Source organism: Parathielavia appendiculata (assembly GCF_033297405.1).
Source record: "Parathielavia appendiculata strain CBS 731.68 unplaced genomic scaffold N657scaffold_24, whole genome shotgun sequence".
Taxonomy (NCBI): domain Eukaryota; kingdom Fungi; phylum Ascomycota; class Sordariomycetes; order Sordariales; family Chaetomiaceae; genus Parathielavia; species Parathielavia appendiculata.
The window spans coordinates 76,472-96,942 of NW_026944243.1; the positions used below are offsets into that span (position 1 = coordinate 76,472).

Genomic DNA, 20,471 nt, shown 5'->3' on the forward strand with positions numbered 1-20,471 from the left:
AGGTACTGTAGGTGTGTCGTCAGCTCTGTTTCGTTCACTTTTCCGTGGCAAGGGTCGGCCATATTTGTTTCGCTTGACTCCGATGGCCCGTCACCTCGAGAACGACCACATGAGCACTTTGAAGTGGGACTCCACGCCATCACATTGGCGATCCAAATCTCCATTCTCATTCCAGGCGCTGAGGACCTTGTATGTCCCGGCGGTCATAGCCCTTCCAATGATCCGGAACTACTGTGTACCTACACGAGTGATGTGAACTCCGGTAATGCGCGGTTGCCTTCCCAGTTACAGTCGTTGGCCCGGCCCATTGGCCCGGCCTGCTGCTATCTTGGAGGAGAGCTCGAGTGAGCCCTCGCCCCCGTTTCATTACGCACGGCACAGCATCAAACACCCCGGCCGACTTTGCCTTGTCATCTCGACTTGTCGCAGACGGCGCCCATCTTTGCGGCCCACCTACGATCAGGCTACGCAACGTATTCCCGGACCTCTTCTTTTCCTTCTCACCCGCTCCGACTTACCCTTGGCAGTTCTGTGATCGAGACCGAGTCTGGCATGAAAGAAAGACACAACCTTATGGCAGGGCGAGTCCAAAGATTGAAGGCGGGCACTTGTTCTTGTTTGTCTGACAGCACGCATACCACACATCCCACCTCCATAACACAGAATGCCAGCCCTCTCCACCCCTCCGCAGACTCCCTCCACCGCTTCCTCGCCCTTCCTCTCCCGCTCAAATTCGTACATTACCAGCCGCAGCCGCAGCAGCAGGCCATCCACACTCGGACTTGGCAACGAAGAAGATGCCGAGGCAGATGCCGAGGCCAAGGCCAACAGAAGAATTCCCTACCTTTTCCTCAGCTCCATCGCCGCCGTCACGCTGGTTGCACACAAGTACTGGCCCAAGGGCTTCCCACAGGGCGAAAGGGAGGACTGGCAGCTGTCGGAGCTGGGGTTGCGCGCCAAGCAGAGGCGGCTGGCAGAGAAGGCCGAGAAGAAGTCTGCTCGGTGGGAAGCTGGTGATGGAGTGGTTGCCGGCGCGGGCCATGGCTGCTGGAACAATCAGGAACTTGTACCTTGTCGGAGATGTCGGCCTGATGGAAGGAGACCGAGGGGAGGAGAGGGGGACTACTATCATGGAGATGAGGGAGAGGGGTCAGATGGCAGGTACTTGCGCTGCCGAGATGACCGGGCATGGGATACAGAAAGAGACAAGAGAAGCCGGCGCGGATCTATTGCCAGCCATGACCGCAGCAGGAGCGGCGACCATCGTGACTTTGGAGTAGGCCGATACGTCGAGCCGTCATACGGGCGAGCCGGCAGCCGCGAACGTTCTGGACGCCGTCCGACAACCGAGCAGTACTGCCGCCTTGCTCCGAAAAGGTACATGCTGAAACCAAGCAGCCCTGCTGCTACCAAGCAGCCCTGTCGCTACCACCAAGCTGGTGCCGTCTTTCAGGGCCCAATACCTCCTCGAGAGGTCTTCGTCCAATGCGGGATCTGCAGCTGAGTCGAGCGTCTCGAGTTTTTCACAGCCTAGATACTACGACGAAGATCGTCCTGGGGAGGTTGTGTACGTCTACCGAGAGTCGCCCTCAAAGTTGAGGCGAAGTTGAGGCGGGCACCATTCAATATGGGCGGGGCGAAACGATATGAGGATGGACATGGCTGGTTACATCACTGAGCGCTCATGTCATGCACTTGGCTAGACAGGGATCGGGAGCTTTTGTGGGTACAGGACCTCTCTCAGCGACCTGATTGTGTAGTTTTAACGTTAACAGTTGGTGACAATAGAGAGGCTTGATTGCAACGAGAGCGTCTTCTCGGTCATTGACACATCTCATCTGGAAAAGGGTGTCAAACCCTCGCAACAAGAGGCCGTGGTATGGACGAATTACATCAGCACAACAACAGGACGACCGGGGAAAGCCACTGCAGCACCGCAAGCGGCCATTAGGTTCATCAGCTCATCTTCATTGTCCTTAGATGCTAACTCGTATGTAGCTCGCTTTGTTTTCCATAGCTCACCAGGAGACCAGGCCCAAAAATTATCATCAGCAACCAAGCTCGTCGGCCTCGTCATCATCCCCAAGGGCCATCTTCCGCTTCCCGCTTTTCAGCACAGCCTTCTTCATTGTTTTGGTGGGAGTGACATCTGGGGAAGAAGTATTGGGAGAGCCTTTCGCCGAGCCCCTCACCGATTTCTCTGGTGTCTCCAGGCCACCAGGTCGAAAGCTGTTCCACCTCTCACCAGCCGTCTTTGCAACCAAGTACTGGTTCATGTCCGCCTTAAACCATCTCTCCCCTCGTGTGGTGCTCCTTGACCCGCCCTCGAGGGCCGAGAACGCCGATCTCGTAGTACGCATCCGCTTGGTCCCCTGGGAAGGTTTGCCGCCCTCGCACACAAGGTTGCTCATCTTGAGCCGCTGTCGCTGGAGGCGCGAGTCGTGGGCGACGATGCCCCGAACGAACGGTGCAACATCAAGGGCGATGATCTTCAGGGTCCGGTCGAAAACCGAGGGTTCGAGGTAGGACATTGGTTGCAGCAGAGACGTGTCGGCAGTCGCAATTGGGTCGAAAGCAAACGCAAAGTCCATGCGATTGATCGCTGGAGTCCCAGGCAGAGTCGTTGTGAAGCTGGCTTGGAGGCACTGAATGGCCCGGCCTTCATCGAGAGCAGAGAGTGCCTGGGCTGGCTGGCGTGAAAGTCTCTCAGTGTGAAGCTGAAGTGAGGATTTGGCGAGAGACTTGACTGCGAAAGCGATGGACGTCGTAAGGGTGTCGTGATGAGTCATAATTGGCGTTTCGAGATGTGTGATACCCAGTACAAAGTCCTCCCGAGCCTTGGCTAGCAGCTCCGGTTGAGTGGTGTCCATTGCTTCCTGTGATATTCTGAGTTAGCTCAGCACAAATGCGACACCAAGCATGGGCGACTCACCTCCGTGAATGCGGCAAATGCCTTAAAAGAGCATATATCTGCCGCACTCATGGCATCTGCTAGGTAGCCATAGCCTTCTAGAATACACAGCCGATCAGCCGAGGGGGTCACAAGACCGGACCCTAGACCCTCTGCCCAAGACTCCAATCCCACCGAGTCCTGCCAGTCCCCAACGTCAAGGCCCCACAGGTGCCAGGTTTGGTGGAGGACCTCCTCTTCCATCCTCCTCGGAGACTGTGTAGGGTCCACAATGCTGTCCCGTCCCAGAAGGTTCATTCCCGGCCGATATGCGTCCTGGCTGACGACCCTGACGACCTCTTTGTTCTCATCCAGGTCGACTCCCCTTGGCCAGCGGGGGTAGAACCAGTCAAAGCCGCCCCTGCGATCACCCACCCCGATCTGACACCAGTACTGCAAGTCCATTGTGGCAGCCCGGAGGTCTTGGTGACGAGAGTCGTAGAGTTGCTCCACAGACTGCCGCGATAGGGCGTGGCCTTCGTTCGCCGCGATGAGCAGCAGACGGTCAACTGAAAGATCCCTCGGTGGGGTGCTGAATCGAAATATGCCGTGAAGTCTCAAGGTGTGCAGGGGCACAAGTGTCTCATCGTTGCAGGTCATGATGAACGGTCGCTTGGCCTGTGCAATGAGGCCAACGACTGTGGTCCAAAACTGCTTATCCTCGTCGTAGAGAATGTCGACCTCCTCCAAAAGGATCAATGACTGACGCTGAGTCTTGGGGGTTTCTTTCTTGGCTTCGCTTTGGGTGCCCTTGGCCGCGACCCCCGCTGACTGCTTGGCTTTGTTTCCTGTAGTTTTGGTCTTGAAGAATGCCTGCATGGTGGACTGCTTGCCTGTTTTGATGTCCTTTGCAGTGTTATCCTCGGCTGCAGGGCTCTCCTCGTCGGGCACGGTGATGGACTGGTGCTGCTGAACGTGGTGATTCCTGGTCATATCGCCAATCCTCTCCAACACATCTTTGCCGCCCCTTCGACTGCTTGCATTGATCTCGAAAATCTCAAAACCGAGCTCTTTGGCAACTGCATACACTGCAGCAGTCTTGCCGCAGCCGTGGGGCCCACTTATGACCAGCGTGTTTGCGGTGCCCCTGGCCTGGTTTGCCGACCGGACGACTGTCTTGCGGAGGATGCCTCGACTCCCACTAGGAGCCCAAGCATCATCCTCATCTGACAAATCATGCAGCTCGTCGTCCTCGTCTTCACTAGAGACAATGAAGCCATCCTGCTTTTTCCTCCGCTTCTTCTTACCAGCACCTGGACCCTTTGCCTTTGACCCAGCCATTGATTTCTCAGACTCCACCGAGCCTGTGTCTACTGACTGTACCATCAATGCCTGAAGCCAGTCCCTCAGGAGCAATGCCTCACGTCCCGGTTGAAGAATTTCGACAGCGCTTGTCGGAGCATACTTTTGGGCCCAAGTAGCTGTCTCACACTGTGACATGTCAAATGCCGACAGTGAAGACGGAATGGAATTGAAGAGACGGGAGAGTTGGGGTGGCACTCGTATGGCTCCATCATTCTCCTGGGAGGACCTTTGGTGCGGCGTCAAATTTCTTGTTGGAGGAGATAACCGGAAAGTCTTGAGCTCAGGAAAGATTCGAGACTGGAGCTTGCTTCCACTCTCGAAGTGCTTTTGAGGGAGGCGAAGTTCAGGGGGAGGAGGAATGGCCTCATCTGTGTTGATGTTGCGCGCCGCCACTTCCATCCCAGGGACGTCAATTGACCGGGTGACGAGACTGATGACCGACTCATTCAGGGGGATCTTTACGGCATTCCCTTTGGACCTCCGTGAACGCAGAGACATCATGCCAATGTCATGGTTGAATATCTCAGCATCGTCTCCTCGCGCGTGTACCATGCCCTTCCATGGCCAAGCTGGCAATTTGGCACCAGGAAATCTCAAGCCCAAGCTTTTGACGCCGATATGGGGCATTGGGATCTTTGGTGCCGGTCCAGTTCGGGCTTTTCTGGGCGAGCATGGTGTCGAACTGAAATGCTTCGTTTGAGCCTTGGGCTGATCGGAAGTGAGCTTGTTGGGCTGAGTATCTGCAGGAGCAGGACCACTTTTCTTGGCCTGACCCAGGAAAAAAGGATGAGTGACCTTGGAAGCCTTTGGTGAAGTTGTTTTGCGGCCCTTTGCCGAATATGTCTTGCCTCCCTTTGACCGCTGTTTTGGATCGAAATCGGATTGCTGTGCTTGGCGGTTGAGGATGGTGTTGATTAAGCCACCGAGCCTGGCGCGACTCTCTGGGTCTGACCCGTATGGGATGAGCACAATCTTCGATGCTGGTCTCCTGCCACTTCGGCCAGCTGGCTTTGTTCCAATATCGCCAGGTTCCTCCGCAGCAACCCTAGACGTTTTGGGTTTCGGAGGTGAGCCAATCGTGCCAGTTTTTGGGTTGAAGTGCAAGAGTTTCTTCGGCTTGACCGGGCTGGCCTCTGCTGCCGGCGCTGCTGGGGTCGTCTTGGAAATGCAGCCATTTGCCTGGGGTGCGTCTTGTTCGCCTGATGGGGACTCACCCCCCGGGATATCGGTAGAAGGGTCATTGTTGCTATGATCATTTCCATTCACGGTGTGCGATGGCGACAGGGTGGTGGGCGATACAATATCAGCATCTTCGCTCTCAGTGTCGTTTGGCATTTTACTTTCTCTCCCTTTAGCCAAGTTCACGAAATGGTTTTGGATGTCTTCGCCTGCCGAATTTCTCGTACGCTTCCTGGGCCGTGAATTCATGTCTGTCTGTTCCTTTTTTGTTTGTTGATCGGCCTTGCGCCGTCTGCCGCGCCGAGCCGCAGGGTTCGGGTCAGTGTTGCCATCCGGTGGCTTGCCGCTTGAAGTCGATGCGTTATGTTCGAGGTGCTCATCTGCTATAGGAATAGTTGTGCGCTTCTGTGCGAAGAACGGATGCACTGGTCGGCGAGTTGCGGGGTCCGTTGACGGGGCATTATCAGCCATGTTGAGCACGGCAAGAGCACCCATGGGTGAGGTGCCCAGACTACAAGCGATAATAATTAATTCTCCGTGCTGCACTATCGAGACCACGAAGACAGGCCCAGATGGTAACAATGGGGGAAAATAACCTACGGCGTACGGCGTTGATATGCTGGGCTTAGGGAATGCGAGCGTGAGGTTTCATGCTTGGTGAGGGAAGCATTGAATGGTCGAAGAAAGGTTTGAAATTGATATGAAAAACCGAAAATAAGGTTACAACAAGTTATTGATCGGAGAAGAAAGTGAATGACTTGTCATTGTTCAGTGTTGGTTTCACAGCTGCTGCCTTCGCTCGCTCGCGGCTCTGTTCTCGGGACGCGTTCCAGAACCCGCGTCGCGTGCTGGGATTGAATTCCGGGACATTGGCCCCACTTGCACATGCCATCACCGTGCTGCAGTCTCAAGTGGACCGTTGTGGGGCATGGAACTTGGATTAATAATCTACCGACCGACCTTGCTCTTTGCAGATCCACTTTTTTTTCCAGTGGGCCTTAGCGGCCGCATTTTCTGCAAGCGAAGCTTTCTGAGGTCCCAGCCATGGCATGGCGTTCGCCGTAATAATTTTCTGATCAGTCAGTTCGCAATCTCGCGGGGATTAGACATGGCAGCTAAACTCCAAATACACACGCCATATGTGCTGCAGGCACTTCCGCGCCCGCTCGACCGCCCCGACGGCCCTGGTCGCTATCTCGCTGGAGAGGTTTTCGGCCAGAAACAACATGACAAGCGGCGGAAGAGGAGCGAGCTTGCTGTAGCCATTGACGGTGTCGCGGTTTACCTCTACGACGTCAGATACATCGTCTTTTGCCGTATACTTTTTACAAGCTGACTCTTCTTTAGATCCTCTCCTCCCAGGCTGTCACATCCTACTTGGTCTCGCCCCATTCCGTCTTCACCTGCGCACCGTACTCGCTCCGCTGGAGACCGGCCTCGTCCAAGACAGCAACACGGTATACCTATGTTTCGCTTTCAACCATCGATGCCTCCTCTGCCTCTGGGAAGCGAGAAATCAAGCTGTTCAAGGAGGAGATCTCTGAGGCTGGGACGACCACCACGTCACAAGTGGCCCATACCCTCCGCTGTGATGCGTCTATCGTCAACATTTTCGCCAGTTCCCCGCGGAGTCCAATTACCAAGCTTATAACCGAAGAGTTTGGCTACCATGACCTAGTCGTCGTGGCCGCTGACGGAACGGTTTTGGGTCTGAATGGAGAGACGCTAGAGGAGCGTTGGCGGACGTCGCCGTCTCTTCTTTCCGAGGAAACTTTTTCCGGGCGTAAGCCGAGTCTTCAAGTCGACTTTGCTCAGCCCACATTGGCCGCAGATGTAATTGATGGAATGTTCGGCGGCAGACCCGAGCTCTTTGGCGTCTTCCAAGAGAAGATTCACCGCGACGGTTTCAATCCCGACTTCCTCATCCTGATTACCTCAGACAGGGCGTCCCGAAGACGACACTTGCATGTCCTCGCTCTGCCGTCAGAGAGGGAAGCACGGCAGGCGAACAACAAGCGTCTCATTTCCGTGTTTGTCGCGCCTCTGTCCGCCGAAGCAAATTGCACCGGCTTCCAGCTGGATGTCAGGTTTGGGACCTTACAGGCGCGCTCTGACGGCACAATCAGCACATTTACCTTCAGCAATGGCATTCCCCGACTCGAGAACAAGCTGCAAGTTGTGGGCCTTACCTCGTTTCTCCGGTTGTCGAAGACATCGGTCCTCGCTTCAGCAGCCGATGGGTTCTCGGTCTACAACCCAATCTACCGGTCACTCCAGGCAACTGCCCCTTTGGACACTGTGACCTCCGGGGATAAGAGCATTCCTTTCAATTTCGTCACTTACTTTGCAAGCCGGGAGATTGCTGTTGGCCTTCGCGGGGCAAATCTCACTGCCATCCAAATAGAAGCGCCCAAAAATCGGACAATGAAGCGCCGTGCAGAAGGCCTGTTGGCGGACGCCATCCGACGGGGCATCCCCCGGGAACAGACTGTGCGGAAGCGAGCGCCAGCCGATCATACCGCCTCCGCCCTCGTCGCAGACCCTTTTCCGGGATCGTCTGATGCTTCGCTCGAATGGCGGACGAAATCAGCACAAGCCGACAAGCTCCTCCGCAACAACGATCTCCGTTCTTGGGAGGCGCTCTTGGCAGAGATTTTTAGGATATCAGTCAAAGAGAGTGAGGGTGATGCCGAGAGGGGCATTGTCAATGGAACAACTGAACCAACTCAGCTTCCAGAGTGGGTATGGCCGTCGTCCAGAGCTGACTATGCTCGTGTCGATAGGAGATGGGTCTTCTATGCTATTAACCGAATCTTTACCTGGGACGCTCAAGCTCAGGATTCAAAGACTCCGCGGTTGGCCTGTCGCCTCCCTGAAAGCAACGTCCTCAACTACCTTGTTGATTCTGGGCACCTGTTGACCTCCAACATCAAGTCGGCATTTAAGGGTGAAGTCCGAGAGGTGGATCAGGTTGAAGACATGATCGGGGAGGAGATTCCTGTGCTCTTGGCTGAGATCGATCCAACAATGGAGCTGTTGTTGGGCTACCTCTCTGGAACGCAGCTTGGGTCGACCGAGTTGGTGTCTTCTATCAAGCTCTTGCTGCGCAGCCTAGGCTTGTTCGAAGACTCGTCCAGAACTCTGCAGATGCGGCTTACGGAGAACGGCGATCAAATCTATGATCAAGAGAACGAGGTTATCAGCATGGAGCTTGACCGGGCAGCCGAAGAGTTGCAGATCACGGAACATTATCTTGGCGGACATCGCGCCCGGGGCTTGGGGGTCGCTTTCAGCAAACTGGCGGCATGTCCACCAGTCTCGACTGTCCAAAGCTTGCGGCGCCTCTTCACGCCCCAGGAAATTATTGGTCTGATGAACGTGTTGCGGGCTGAACTCATCAAAGATGGTTGGACAACTCGATACCTTGACAGGACCCGCGCCGACCAGGACGAGATCGAGGCACCGCCTGACGGGAGCATTCAGCTTATTGCAGATCTCATGTCTAGATGTATCGACTCAGTAGGCTTGGCTGGCTGGATGGCGTCGGATTCCGTGCTGGCAAGCTCACGCAGTCAGGAGGACTCTGCCGATTTCTTCAGCCAGTTTCAAGCCGAGGTTAGCGTTGCGCTGGAGGGCATCATGGAGGCCGTGCGTCTCCAGGGCGCTTTAGCAGAGGCCGTCAGCTATGCGAAGAGGGCCAGGAAGGCGCTTGGGTCCGATTCGGCGAAGGGAGGCAAGGCCGTGTCGTTACACGCAACGAAGGAACTGCCGCTGGGGCTCAAGACGGATACCAAGATCTCTACCGAAAGGATTAGGTCGGGCGGCGAGGTGGTCCCTCGGAGCAGCCGGCAGATTGGCCACTTTATCAGCAAGAAGCGGGGTGTCTATTCGGTGCATCGGATATCAGAGGAGACTCTTCTTGGTGGAGCTTGTGCACTTGTCGTTCAGGAGGCGGGCCGCTGAGCCTGCAAAAGAGGGCTTGCAACTTCCCGAGACCACGGGGCTAATGTCATGATGGGCGTACATAAGCCGTTTGCTAGGGTACCATTTAGCCGCAATGCTGTGATCCCTCCATCTCTTGGAACGTCGCCGGAGCGACAGATAGCCTGTGTACTTGAGAGGAATGTATTAGAGGACGTCTTGGGCGAGTCCCCATGAGGCCTTGTTTGACCTCAGGCTAGCATATCTAGGCTCTGTTTGTGGACAGTAAAATAAGGCTGGAGGCGCCTCGAGATCCGCGGACATAGCAACATGCATCCCGCATGTTATCCTGTATTTGCTACGGACAAAACAACACATCTGCAGGGGTGACGCCCAGTTCCTTGATATGAAGCGGTGAGGTGGCTTGCTCGACTAGGTGCGTAGAGCAGCCGATGGCGAAATGATGCAACTGAATGCGAAGCTTCCACCTTGGCCCGATTTGCGATACCGAGGTGACTCCGCCCGAACTCACTGACCAGCACCTGAGCATCCCCGTGCTACCCCAAACGAAGCAGGAGAGCGACGATCCTCAATGACCTCAAGACGTATCAGAAACAGCATCCTGAAGCCCATCACTGGAGCGTAACGTCCCCGCACCTTACAGCCTTCCTTGCCGGCTGTCAGAGATAATGGGAAATGTTTCCGCCCAGGGCTCGGAGCTTCGGCTCTTTTTGCCTGTGACATAAGGGCCTGACTGGAGCACATCTCAGGGCTGTACGAATAAGGAGGCTCGGGAGGGCAAATGGATACAGCCGAGTCACCTAGCAAACTGGATCGGCGGTAAGAGTTCGCAGGACAATTACGTTGGCAGCATGAAAGCTGCCACTTGACACAACGAACAGAGCTGAGGGCAGCCTCTACCACAGTAACTTTCCGCGCTTGTCTCTGATAATTGCAGAAACGATCAGTTTGGATGAACATGACTTGTAAAGCGGTTCGGCTGTAAGCGGGTGGCGCAGCTCTAAGCCGCTCCAGGGTCTCGGTTGCCCCGCTTGCCAGGGCTCGTTGGTGTTGGCGGGGACGTCATTGCGGGCCCGACAGGGAGCGAGACTACCATTGGCTAGCCCTATCCTAGAGCCCTACACGAACTGTTCGCGGATTTGCGCTTGCAACCATCAGACGTCAGTCGCCATTCGTTTCCTGCACCCTGAAGTTTCCTTGTTGCACACACGCACTTTATTCATCGTGTCGGTTTGCGTAAGGCTTCATATTTTCCACCATCAATCATGGATATCTGAAAAGAATGGGTTGAGCTTGGCAATTTCTCAATTTCCCTGACTCTCCCACCTGATGTCTTCTGATGGTTGTTGCCAAGCATACGGATACTTGGGGGCTCTTCGTAGTACGGGGCCTGCGCAAGATTGCCAAGAGCCCCCAAGTACGCCCGCTGCTTCGTGTTTTGGTCCATCATTCGTCGAAATTTCATCGGAAACTGCTTCGTTGCCACAGACGATCACGGAAGAGCCCCACGTTGAGCCTCGTGGGAAGAGACTCGGGGCCGCTAGTGCCACATGCATGTTCTTGGATGACATACATACAGTACCTTAGGTCGCTGCTTGGAAGCCGACCGGCGCCCCACACAAAACGATGGTGTCGATCTCTCTCGCGATTCGTCAGCGGCTTCCAGCCCGAACGACGCCAGGTGATCAATGATTAGTGCCATCCTTCTCCTTAGGCAGCATGATTGACTCCTTGACTTCTCAGAGCCTCCTTTGGTGCTTGTTCCCGTAGTCTTCTGCTCCCCTTCTCTTGCCTGGTCTTGCTGCGCCCATCTGTTGCTGCGCCCCCCACATCAGCATCATCTTCTTACTCACCTAAGCCTCTTTGACTGGCGTCCGTCGGGACTCTGCCCCCGAGTTTACCAGATTGGCTCCTGGCTTGCGCATCTTCCACAGTGTTACTGAGGCCAGTTGGCCCGGGGCTCATTGGGAGGCAGATTTCGACTCAGACGGAGGGTGGAATCACTCCATGACAGCCACAACCCATGAAATGCCCAGCATCGAGTCCATCGATGCTTTCGCACGACAACTGTATCGACACGTCCGTGATGCTGGCCCCGATTTCGTCGACCTGGCTATAGCCGTCCGCAATTTGCGTACTGCGCTTCAGCACCTGGTTTCTGAGGCACACGATCGAGACTCGCCCCTCCACCAGTGTGACCCTGCCGACGTCGGGACCAAGAATTCGGTTTATACTCGGCAGTTGAGGTCGCTCGTCGAGGACAGTGACTTCGCTCTCAAGAAGGCCAGCACCATTCTCGAGAGGTACGGGGCTAGCAACTTCGATCTTGAGTCAGGCGTTGCGAGAAGGGACTCGGATCTGGCAGAGAGGGCTCGCAAGATTGATCTCACCCGGGCCGATATGATTTCCCAGACCCTGAAGATCGATATCTTCCTCGACACCATCCAATTGCACAACACCGCCCAGACACAGCGCGTGCTCAACAACATCGACGCTCAACAGATGGACATGATCAAAGACAAGGTTGATACCATTGCCAGACGCTTGTATCGTGAAAGGAAGGACCAGTCACCGCTAGAGGTGGACGAAGACGAACTATGGCGGAGCTTCAAGTCCGAGTTGGAGCAGGAGGGCTTCGCGCCTGAGGTGCTGCGCAGAAACAAGGTATGCCTCACGGTGCCCCCTTTCTCCAGGCATACCGCTCCAGACATTCTCCACCACATGAGCTAATTCATTTTTCACAGGAGGTCCTACGTGCATACATTCGTGAGCTTGAGTCTCACCAACCCCTCGGTGGCGGGACACCGCCCTCAGTCCGGGGGCTGCTGGAGTGGGATGCCCGACCGCCAATGCCTGTTGCATCTGGGTCGTACCCAATCCACGATAGGGGATCGCGGCCTAATTCGGCCACCGGCCCTCTCAGCAACGAATGTCGGAGGCGGGTGCCCACGCCAGAAAAGCGTGATGTCCTGCCGCTCTTCCCCCGGCCTCGCTCCCCGGACGCTCTCAGGCTTCCGCCCCAGTTGAGTTTCGAGCAGGAAACCTCGTCAGATTCATCTAGTGCTGAAGCAAGCTCTTCATCCCACACGGCGCTCATTTCGACGAAAGACCTCATGATTCTTGATCGTTATTCAGCTGAGAGAGTTACCGCTCTGTCTGGCACCTCGCTTTTGTTGCCCATCCGGCCCGCTTTTCACGTCATCTCCCCCGGCACATCACCAAATACCAGATATCTACCACCAGGAACCCAGCCAATCTCTATCCCTTCGCACGACGCTCAACCGCCCGGGCTCGCATACCCGGGCGCTCTTTCTCCAGGCTTATCACCACCCAATTATGGCACCAGCTTGGCCATCTCCTCCTCGGATACTGGTTGGGATCTCGCAACGCTGCCAGCCTCGGCCCCCGCAGCCGGCAATGACATGCCCAAGTACCCGTCTTTGCCGCGACAGCCCAGCCACTTGGCGCCCGACAGCAAGGGACAAACCATTCCTCTAGACGCCACGTGGACAAAGATCGACCGCAAGCTGGTGTCTCCCGAAGTGCTGGAGAAGGCTGGTGTACGCTACGAAGCTCGGCCCAATTTCGTTGCCGTGCTTGGCGTCTTGACACGCGAGAAAATCGAGGAGTACGCGATGAGGAGTTTGGAAGTGCGCAACGCGAGAAACCTGTCTCCAACGGCGAGAGGGGCCGGGGGCCGCGACAGAACCGAACGGAACCGACCTCGTCAGGAAACATACGCTGATCGATATAGACAGAGACGACCGCGGGACTCGGCAAGAGACGACGGCTCAGAAACCACCGTCGATCCGAGCGATAGCGAATCATCCCGTGATGTGGACGACGCCAGCCGAAAAGCAGGACACAGCACCAATCGTCACCGTTACACACCAGAGGACCGCAGCTCGAACCGGAGTAGCAAGCACCCGGACAGCGAGGATGACGAGAGAGGGACCCAGGGCCGTCCCGTCATTGTCTCCCCGCCAGGGAGCGTCAACGGAGAGAGTCTCTCCCCTTCCAGCACGGTGGCGCCCAAGCCGATCCTCAAAAACAAGAACCCGAACCATGTGCGCTTCGACCGAAGCGGACCGAGGGAGATCTCTCCTCCCGGGCACCACCCGGATAGGGCCCGGCGGGACCCTCGAGACCCTCGAGAGCAGGACAGGCGTCGTGAGCACAGGGACCGCGAGCGGGATTGGCCAAAGGAGCGAGACAGGGACAACAAAACGAGGCGGGACAGGTCCAAAGAGAGATCCAGAAACCGATCGAGGGTCAGGGACGGGGATCGCGAGAGGACGACCAAGGACAGGGATGAGGATTGCGAGAGAGACCGGGACCGGGATCGGATTCGGGATCCGGACCATCGCGTTTCCTCGAAGCGACACCCTGACCGTGACCGGGATCGGCACCGGGAGAGAGAAAGGGACAGGGAGAGGGATCGAGACAAGGATCGCGACCGTGACCCGCGAGGCCGCGCCGAAGAAGGACGACAGCCCAGGAGAAGTGCCCTGAAGGAGGCCGCTGGTGCCATTGGCGTTAGCGGTGCTGCAGCGACACTGCTGAGCGTCCTTACAGGGGCTGCGGCTCACCTCTGATCAGCTGCTGCATGTCTTCGTTCTGTATACTTTAAAGGACAAGGGTCAGAGTTGGGGCCGCTTAGAGACTGTTTTCTTCCAGGTGTCTTGACACACTGTATTTCATTCTCACGGAAAACATGTGTACATGTAATGAACTACGAGCATCAGCTGAGGTTGGGAGTTACCCAAGGAGAGAGAGAGCGGACGCGTCAATCGGGATTGATACGATCATTCTTGTATCTGCTTACTCTGCCAAACAGTCAGTCTGTCATGACGGACGACCCTCTCTTCATTCATTTGGCTCGTCACCTTCCCTAAACGCCTGACACATTCCACCCTGAACACTCAAGTGGGAAGTGGAATAAAGATAACCTAAACCACATTGCGGTCATAATCCTGCCGTGACTCTAGCCTAACCATACCCTAACAGAAGCCTAAGATGCCTCAGATGCCTAAGATGCTGCCTTGCTCAATGTTCGCTCGCTTTCCCTTGCCACGCCCACCAACAAATACCTTAAGGAAACTTCCCCATCTCCCATCCCGTCCAAACTCCGAGCTTGCCATGGTTCCACTCACCGGGACACTTCCAGCATCATAGCGATACTCACCTCCGTCTTGTCTTCCTTCCCCCCCCCTTCGAAACAGCATCAAACCGCTGCAGCAAGTCATTCGCATAGCCGCCCATCTCAGCCAGCGTCAGCTTCTCCTGCTGTTGCTGCCTGGTTGCAGTTGCAAAAAAGGAATCCCTACTATCGCCAGCGGCCGTGTTGCCCAGCATCTTGCACATCAACTGCTCCTTGTACCGCCTCGCTTCCGGGTCTTCATACTCAAGCTGTGTCGCCGCGGGCGCGGCGTCATCACCACCACTACCGTCACCACCAGTCGCAGGATCCGCTCCTCTAGCAACATCAGCGGCGGTAGCGCTAGTACCGACAGCGGCAGACGGGACGGACGACGACTCGCTTGTGCTGCTAGCGGCGGACACGTTGCTGACGGCGCGACCGAGTATGTTTCGCTTGCGACGCTTGGGCATGGGTGGTTTTGGTGCTGCCGTCCCTGTCCACGGGCCCGACTCCGCCGCTGCGGGTGGGTTCTCTTCGCTGACGGCGTCGGATGGACCGTCCGGCAGGGAGCCGGCTGCAAGTGTGGTAAAATTAGCCGGGGCGGAGGCCGCCGTGGTGGTCATGCCTAGCTTGGCGGAGGTCGAGTCCAGGAGGGAGGTGACGAGCTTGGTGGAGATGGCAAGGCGCTCCTGTTCCGCGGCGGCGGCTGCTGCTGCTGCCGCCTTTTCAGCTTCGAGACGCTTCTTCTCGGCTTCTGGGTCTGGGCGGTCCGCTTCCTGGTCTGCTGTAGGCTTCTCTATGTTCTCTTCGTGTTCTTGAACTGGCATGTCGTTGTCGGGCTGGTCGATACCGCCCTCGGTCGCTTCGGAGTCGGCCACGCTTGTTATCCTACTCATCGGCTTTCGCGCTGCCGTGGGGCCAGGCCGCCGTGGAGACGTAGGGGTTTTGTTGAGTGAGTTGGAGGACGTCTCTGAGAGGGGGCCGCCGGACGGAAGTGTATTGTTGCCGAAACTGACGGTGGCGTCGTTGGTCGGGTGTGCGTGGGTGGGCGCAGTCTCGAAGTGCGTGGTGGTTGTGAGATTAGAGTCGTGTTCGGCGGTCGCAAGTCCCTTGCGATGGCGCTGGGCTGGTTCCTGCGTATCTGCCCTGGCGGTCACAAACGCCGACCCGTCAAAGTGGCGGCGCTGTTTCAGTTTGGTGGCCGGCTTTGGTAGAAGATCCTGGTCGATGCGGTCTTTGCTCGGCGGTCTCTCCTGCTTGCCTTTGGCGATATCCTTGGCCTTTCCCTTTTCCTTGGCTTGCGTCAGCACCTTTGGGCTGTCCAAATTCTGTTTCAACTCCGGGAATAGGAACCGTTTGATCGGGGCCTTGAAGCCGGTAAAGATGCACTCCCATAACCAGTCGGCGCTGACGACGGGTACTTTCCATGCGACTGCCAGTTCAAGTTTCTGCTTCCGAACTCCGGACAGCGATGAGCACACCAAGAGAGAAACATTTGCGGTAAATCGTTCCTCATACTTGGCGCCCAGCTGCCGGATGGACTTGTCTACCTGGTTGAGATCGACCCCCGTGAAGCCAGCGGTGCAAATGGACAGACCCTCGAAGCCTGGGATCGGAAACAAGGGGAAGGGTCGGCCGATGACATGCTGGGAGGGATCGAAGAAGTACTTTTTGTGTAGACATCTCTCGATGTAGAACTCGGTGATGATGTGGACATTGTCGGGGAGTTGAGGGTGGGTTTCCGGGGGCGAAGTTTGTGGCACGATCAGGAACCGGTGAGCCAGCTGGGCTCCCGAGGTGGAAACAACCTCGTCCAGAGAATGGCAGATTAACCCACCGAGGGAGGCCACGGTGTTCACCAGTATTTCTGTCTTTTGCGCTGAAAAGCCGTGAACGTAGAAACAGCATGAGGCGAAGACTGCGCTGTCGTCAGGGACGCCAAACGACGACAGCTTTGACCCCTGAGTATCCAGCGACTTGTGGCCGGCTGGCTGCGTGGGCTGCGTGGTTCTCGGAGGTGGGATAGCGGCGGGCTGTGGTGCGACCTGCTGGGGGACCGCAGGAGACACAGGCTCTGACGCTTGTGGCTTGCCCAGAATGTCTCCCCAGAGATTATCCCTTTGGCTGTTCAACTTCATGCTGGCAGTCTTGCGCAACTTCCTCTTTGAACCTTCCTCCTGCGCAACCGTGTTCTCCCTCAGTCTCTTGCCCAATGTCGAGACGCGGGACTTCTGCTTGTTCCAAGCGCCTACTCCCCTCTCTTGTTGGGGCAAGACAGGATCGTAGAGCTTCTCGTCCAGAATTAGGCCGCGCTCAACGCTGTCGGTAATCCATTCGACGGAGACGGTCGCGACTCCCCAAGCCTTGGCAGCCTGGTACTTCCTCCCTTCGGGCTTGTGGACGATCAGGTGGGTGACGCGCTTGGTGAGGTCCCCGGTGTAGAGCCCGCCGTTGGCTTCGATCGTGTCGATAATCCGCTGGCGCTCGTCCGGGTCCTCAAAGCCAGTCATGCAGCAGAGCAATCTTCGGCGCTGAGGCTCGGAACCGTCAAGTGTCTGCTCTCCACCGCTCTCGAATGGGCGTAGCTGCCATTCCTTCTCGAGGGCGAGGAAGTCGATGTCGGCATCTTCGACCCAAAGATTACGCACGGCCTCGACCCAGCCGGCGGCCATGACTCGGACGTCGGGGCGTTCCTTGGCGACATGGCGGTATTTGGGGGTGTCGTAGTCGCCAACAATCAGGTGGGTGCAGTCGGGGGTCAGGTCGTACTTGTGCTGTCCGCCGAGCTCGATCGTCTTGGCTGCGATGTCTGCCTGAATGAGGGAATATTAGTTAGGCATTGAACTTGCAGATTAAGCATGTTGCGTGGATGGCTTTTAAAACGATTGACTGACCCTCAACTCGGTGGGCACACTAGTGCAGCAGACGACAACGCCCCTGAAGGGATGGGCAGAGTCAAAGAACGACTCGTCGCCATCAAAGGGCGCCGGCGGTGCGGCCATTGATCGCTGGTGGTGTTAGGTTGCAACGTTGGCCTGGCGCAACCAAGAACAACCGGCGTCCTCAAGCCGAGTTGTTTGCATCTTGCGGTCCAAACAAAAAACCAGGTTCGTCGCGTCGCATGGTTAGCTGACAGTGGGGCAGCAACTCTTTAAGTCAACAAGGACAGGCAGCACTCCTTGTACCGTCTGTTAAGAGCGGTAAGTCGAGAAGATTAACTTTGGCACACATGATTTTGGGCCTTACTAACAGGCGTTACTGAGCGCCACGTCAAGCGGGCTGCCAATGAGACTTAGAATCAAGGGTTAGGGTAGGATGTAGGATCGCTCCGCTGCCCTGGAAGGTGCCTCGTCTCATCATTCTGGCAAGTTTGCCGCCACTCTTCTGAGCTTGAAACCAAGGAAGATAACTTCCCTTTGGGCCTTCGTAGTAAAGGTGATCTCTACCACCTCGTTCTCTCCAGTGTCTCCGTGGATCGCGACTCTGCCCAGTCGGCACTCCTCCTCTGTCGCCCAAAGAAACCGGGCATGCTCGTTCGGGTCAATGACTACCTCAGGCAGAGCCTCCTCCTCAGACTCGGCTGCCGTCGGGGTTTCGACTTCGACCTCAAAAGTGACCTTGGCCACAGCAAGCCCCCTCCTGGTCAGAAAGACATGCTCCTCCCCGACCTGACGCACCACATTCTTGAGCCGCAGCCCTGCCTCCTCCCATAGCTCCCTGGCCAGGCCGTGGAGCAATGTCTCGTCCTCCAAGTCAACGGCACCTCCGGGTATCTCCCAGCGCAGGGGCATCGAGTCGTGCGCTGCCCGCTGGATGAGTAGGACCCGGTCTTCCCCAGTGGCTCTCGAGAAAACGAGGGCGCCAGTGGCCGCGGCTGAGATGAACTTGCGTGCTGAGGCAAAGTCTATTGCTGGTATGTTGAGCGCAGCGACCGAGGGATGGTGGCTGAAACTCAAGCCTCCTTCCGGGACGGGGCGAGGAGTCATGATGGAAGCGATGTGGTGTTGTATCCAACGATGATGTTCAGCCGTAAGCGATGAAGCAACTCAAAGTGTTACACCTGGTTGCTTTTGCGAGTTGGAACCCACAAGCTCGACCGAGGCTTCACTGCATGTCCCGAGGGTGTTTTTCCGAGGAACGTTTCCCAGACCCAGCCGAACTGCCCCGCTCGGCATTCGACTCACACACTGCCAAGCAGGTACCCATGGAAAGCATCACATTTGCTCAGGGCAAAATACAAGCCTATATGTTTGGGAATTCATTGTCACCATGGACATCCGAAATCATGATAAGGTTACTGATGCGCCCTGATCTGCGACTCAGCATTGATTCTGCCGCAGTGACGGGAAAAACCACCGATTTCTTGGGCCGACATGTCGGCCGTCGGAGAACGCCCAGCCCGTCTTACGTCGTTGGCAACAAACCTCATAGGCTGGTATATGTATGCGAAGTTTGCGAACCCAGAAACGGTCATGCAAGTAACACCGCTGACTCAACCAACATACTTGGCGACGCGGGGGCGGATGCGCTGTATACAGCGAGACGCTTTCACGTTGCTCCTCGGTCGCGCGCTACTCCGGAAACGTGTTGCGAGGCCCGAACGAGGTCCCTTTGTCGGTCATTATTGCGTGATGCTGCTCCGCTCAGAGCCGCAGTCGGCGGACCCGGCTTCCGGCGATGCAGTGTGACTCCTACCGATATAAGGAGGCAGTGGCAGTCTCCTCACAGCGATGATTTTGCTTCTCACAAACCATGCCTTCTCGCCTCATCCGGTCCAGCCTGCTCCGCGCAACAAACTTACCTCGTCTCATCACACCTCTGCGCCACCACCAGTTCCTCCCCAATATCAAAGCAGCAGACTCGCTTCCTTCCTCCCTACACACCACCTTCAAACCCATCGCCAGAATGGCCTCCTCAACCACCACCCTCCCGCAAACCATGAAGAGGCTCCTTCAAGTCTCGCGGGACTCCACCGAGATCATCTGCACCACCGCGCCCCTACCCGTGCCCACCCACCCCGAGGACGTCCTCGTGCGGGTGCACGCGGCGGCCCCCTGCGCAGGCGAGCTCCTCTGGGCGCGCTTCACGGACGCGATCCCCGCCGACAAGGAGCTGGTGCCCTGCCAGGACCTGGCGGGCACCGTCGTGACGGCCCCGGCGTCGAACCCGGGCGGATTTGCGCCGGGCGACCGCGTGTACTGCCGGATCCACGCGACGCGGCCCGGCGCGGCGCGCGACTACGCGCTCCCGCGGGCCAGCGAACTCGCCAAGATCCCGCCGAGCCTGGGATGGATCGAGGCCGCGGCCACGCCGCTGAGCGCGCTGACGGCGTGGCAGGCGCTCTTTGTGCAGGGCACGCTGGACGCGCGGGCCATCAAAGGGGATGCCGCTGCCAGGAAAGAAAACGCCAAGATCCGGGTGTTGGTGACGGGCGCTGGTGGCGGCGTCGGCAGCTGGGCGGTGCAGCTTGCGGCGCTGGCCGGGGCGAAGGCGGTGGTGGCCGTGTGCGGGCGGGACAAGGGGGAGGCGGTGCGCGCGCTGGGCGCGACTGAGGTGGTCGACTACACGCAGACGTCCATCGAGGAGTGGGTGGCGGCCGGCCCGGCCGGGCGCGAGGTCGACTTGGTTGTCGAAATGATCGGCGGCAAGACGCTAGCCGGGAGCTGGGCGGCCGTGAAGGAGGGCGGTGCGTTGATCAGCATCCACACGCCGCCCGAGTACGGCAAGCCCGAGGGCATGACGAAGCAGCTGTCCAAGGCCCTGTGGTTCATTGTCGAGCCGCTCGGCAGCAACCTGGCCGAGATTGGCGAGCTGATTGAGGCGGGCCGCGTGCGCCCGACCGTCGACAGCGTGTGGGAGTTTGCCGATTTCAAAAAGGCGTTTGAGCGGGTCGACTCGGGACACGCAAAGGGCAAGGTCATCATCAAGGTCAGCGACGAGGCCTGAACAGGCAGG

At 57.1% G+C, this 20,471-nt stretch overlaps 8 protein-coding genes across 8 annotated transcripts; 4 read left to right on the forward strand and 4 right to left on the reverse strand.

Annotated features, from left to right (window-relative positions):
- Positions 1 to 664: 664 nt before the first annotated feature.
- N657DRAFT_637130 (uncharacterized protein) lies at positions 665 to 1,610 on the forward strand (the record flags this gene model as incomplete). Its single annotated transcript, XM_062791488.1, has 4 exons — positions 665 to 1,002; positions 1,061 to 1,161; positions 1,200 to 1,377; positions 1,418 to 1,610. The coding sequence occupies 4 exons, from the start codon at positions 665 to 667 to the stop codon at positions 1,608 to 1,610; spliced, it is 810 nt and encodes a 269-aa protein (XP_062643392.1).
- A 438-nt stretch (positions 1,611 to 2,048) lies between these two features.
- N657DRAFT_581292 (P-loop containing nucleoside triphosphate hydrolase protein) lies at positions 2,049 to 5,905 on the reverse strand (the record flags this gene model as incomplete). Its single annotated transcript, XM_062789515.1, has 2 exons — positions 2,049 to 2,876; positions 2,933 to 5,905. The coding sequence occupies 2 exons, from the start codon at positions 5,903 to 5,905 to the stop codon at positions 2,049 to 2,051; spliced, it is 3,801 nt and encodes a 1,266-aa protein (XP_062643393.1).
- Positions 5,906 to 6,542: 637 nt separating this feature from the next.
- N657DRAFT_581379 (uncharacterized protein) lies at positions 6,543 to 9,397 on the forward strand (the record flags this gene model as incomplete). The annotated part of the gene is made up of 2 exons (XM_062789524.1): positions 6,543 to 6,728; positions 6,782 to 9,397. 2 exons carry the CDS (start codon positions 6,543 to 6,545, stop codon positions 9,395 to 9,397), a joined length of 2,802 nt encoding a protein of 933 aa, XP_062643394.1.
- Positions 9,398 to 9,640: 243 nt separating this feature from the next.
- N657DRAFT_250584 (uncharacterized protein) lies at positions 9,641 to 10,397 on the reverse strand. The gene has a single exon (XM_062786439.1). The coding sequence runs from the start codon at positions 10,334 to 10,336 to the stop codon at positions 9,884 to 9,886; it is 453 nt and encodes a 150-aa protein (XP_062643395.1). The 5' UTR covers positions 10,337 to 10,397; the 3' UTR covers positions 9,641 to 9,883.
- Positions 10,398 to 11,383: 986 nt separating this feature from the next.
- On the forward strand, positions 11,384 to 13,971 carry N657DRAFT_581253 (uncharacterized protein; the record flags this gene model as incomplete). The annotated part of the gene is made up of 2 exons (XM_062789511.1): positions 11,384 to 12,040; positions 12,121 to 13,971. The coding sequence occupies 2 exons, from the start codon at positions 11,384 to 11,386 to the stop codon at positions 13,969 to 13,971; spliced, it is 2,508 nt and encodes an 835-aa protein (XP_062643396.1).
- A 293-nt stretch (positions 13,972 to 14,264) lies between these two features.
- On the reverse strand, positions 14,265 to 17,664 carry N657DRAFT_250610 (uncharacterized protein). The gene is made up of 2 exons (XM_062786440.1): positions 17,411 to 17,664; positions 14,265 to 17,329 (listed from the first exon to the last, which is right to left on the reverse strand). Exons 1-2 carry the CDS (start codon positions 17,516 to 17,518, stop codon positions 14,558 to 14,560), a joined length of 2,880 nt encoding a protein of 959 aa, XP_062643397.1. The 5' UTR covers positions 17,519 to 17,664; the 3' UTR covers positions 14,265 to 14,557.
- A 208-nt stretch (positions 17,665 to 17,872) lies between these two features.
- On the reverse strand, positions 17,873 to 18,502 carry N657DRAFT_581245 (uncharacterized protein; the record flags this gene model as incomplete). Its single annotated transcript, XM_062789510.1, has 1 exon — positions 17,873 to 18,502. The coding sequence occupies one exon, from the start codon at positions 18,500 to 18,502 to the stop codon at positions 17,873 to 17,875; it is 630 nt and encodes a 209-aa protein (XP_062643398.1).
- Positions 18,503 to 19,421: 919 nt separating this feature from the next.
- N657DRAFT_658884 (NAD(P)-binding protein) lies at positions 19,422 to 20,462 on the forward strand (the record flags this gene model as incomplete). Its single annotated transcript, XM_062794935.1, has 1 exon — positions 19,422 to 20,462. The coding sequence occupies one exon, from the start codon at positions 19,422 to 19,424 to the stop codon at positions 20,460 to 20,462; it is 1,041 nt and encodes a 346-aa protein (XP_062643399.1).
- Positions 20,463 to 20,471: the final 9 nt, after the last annotated feature.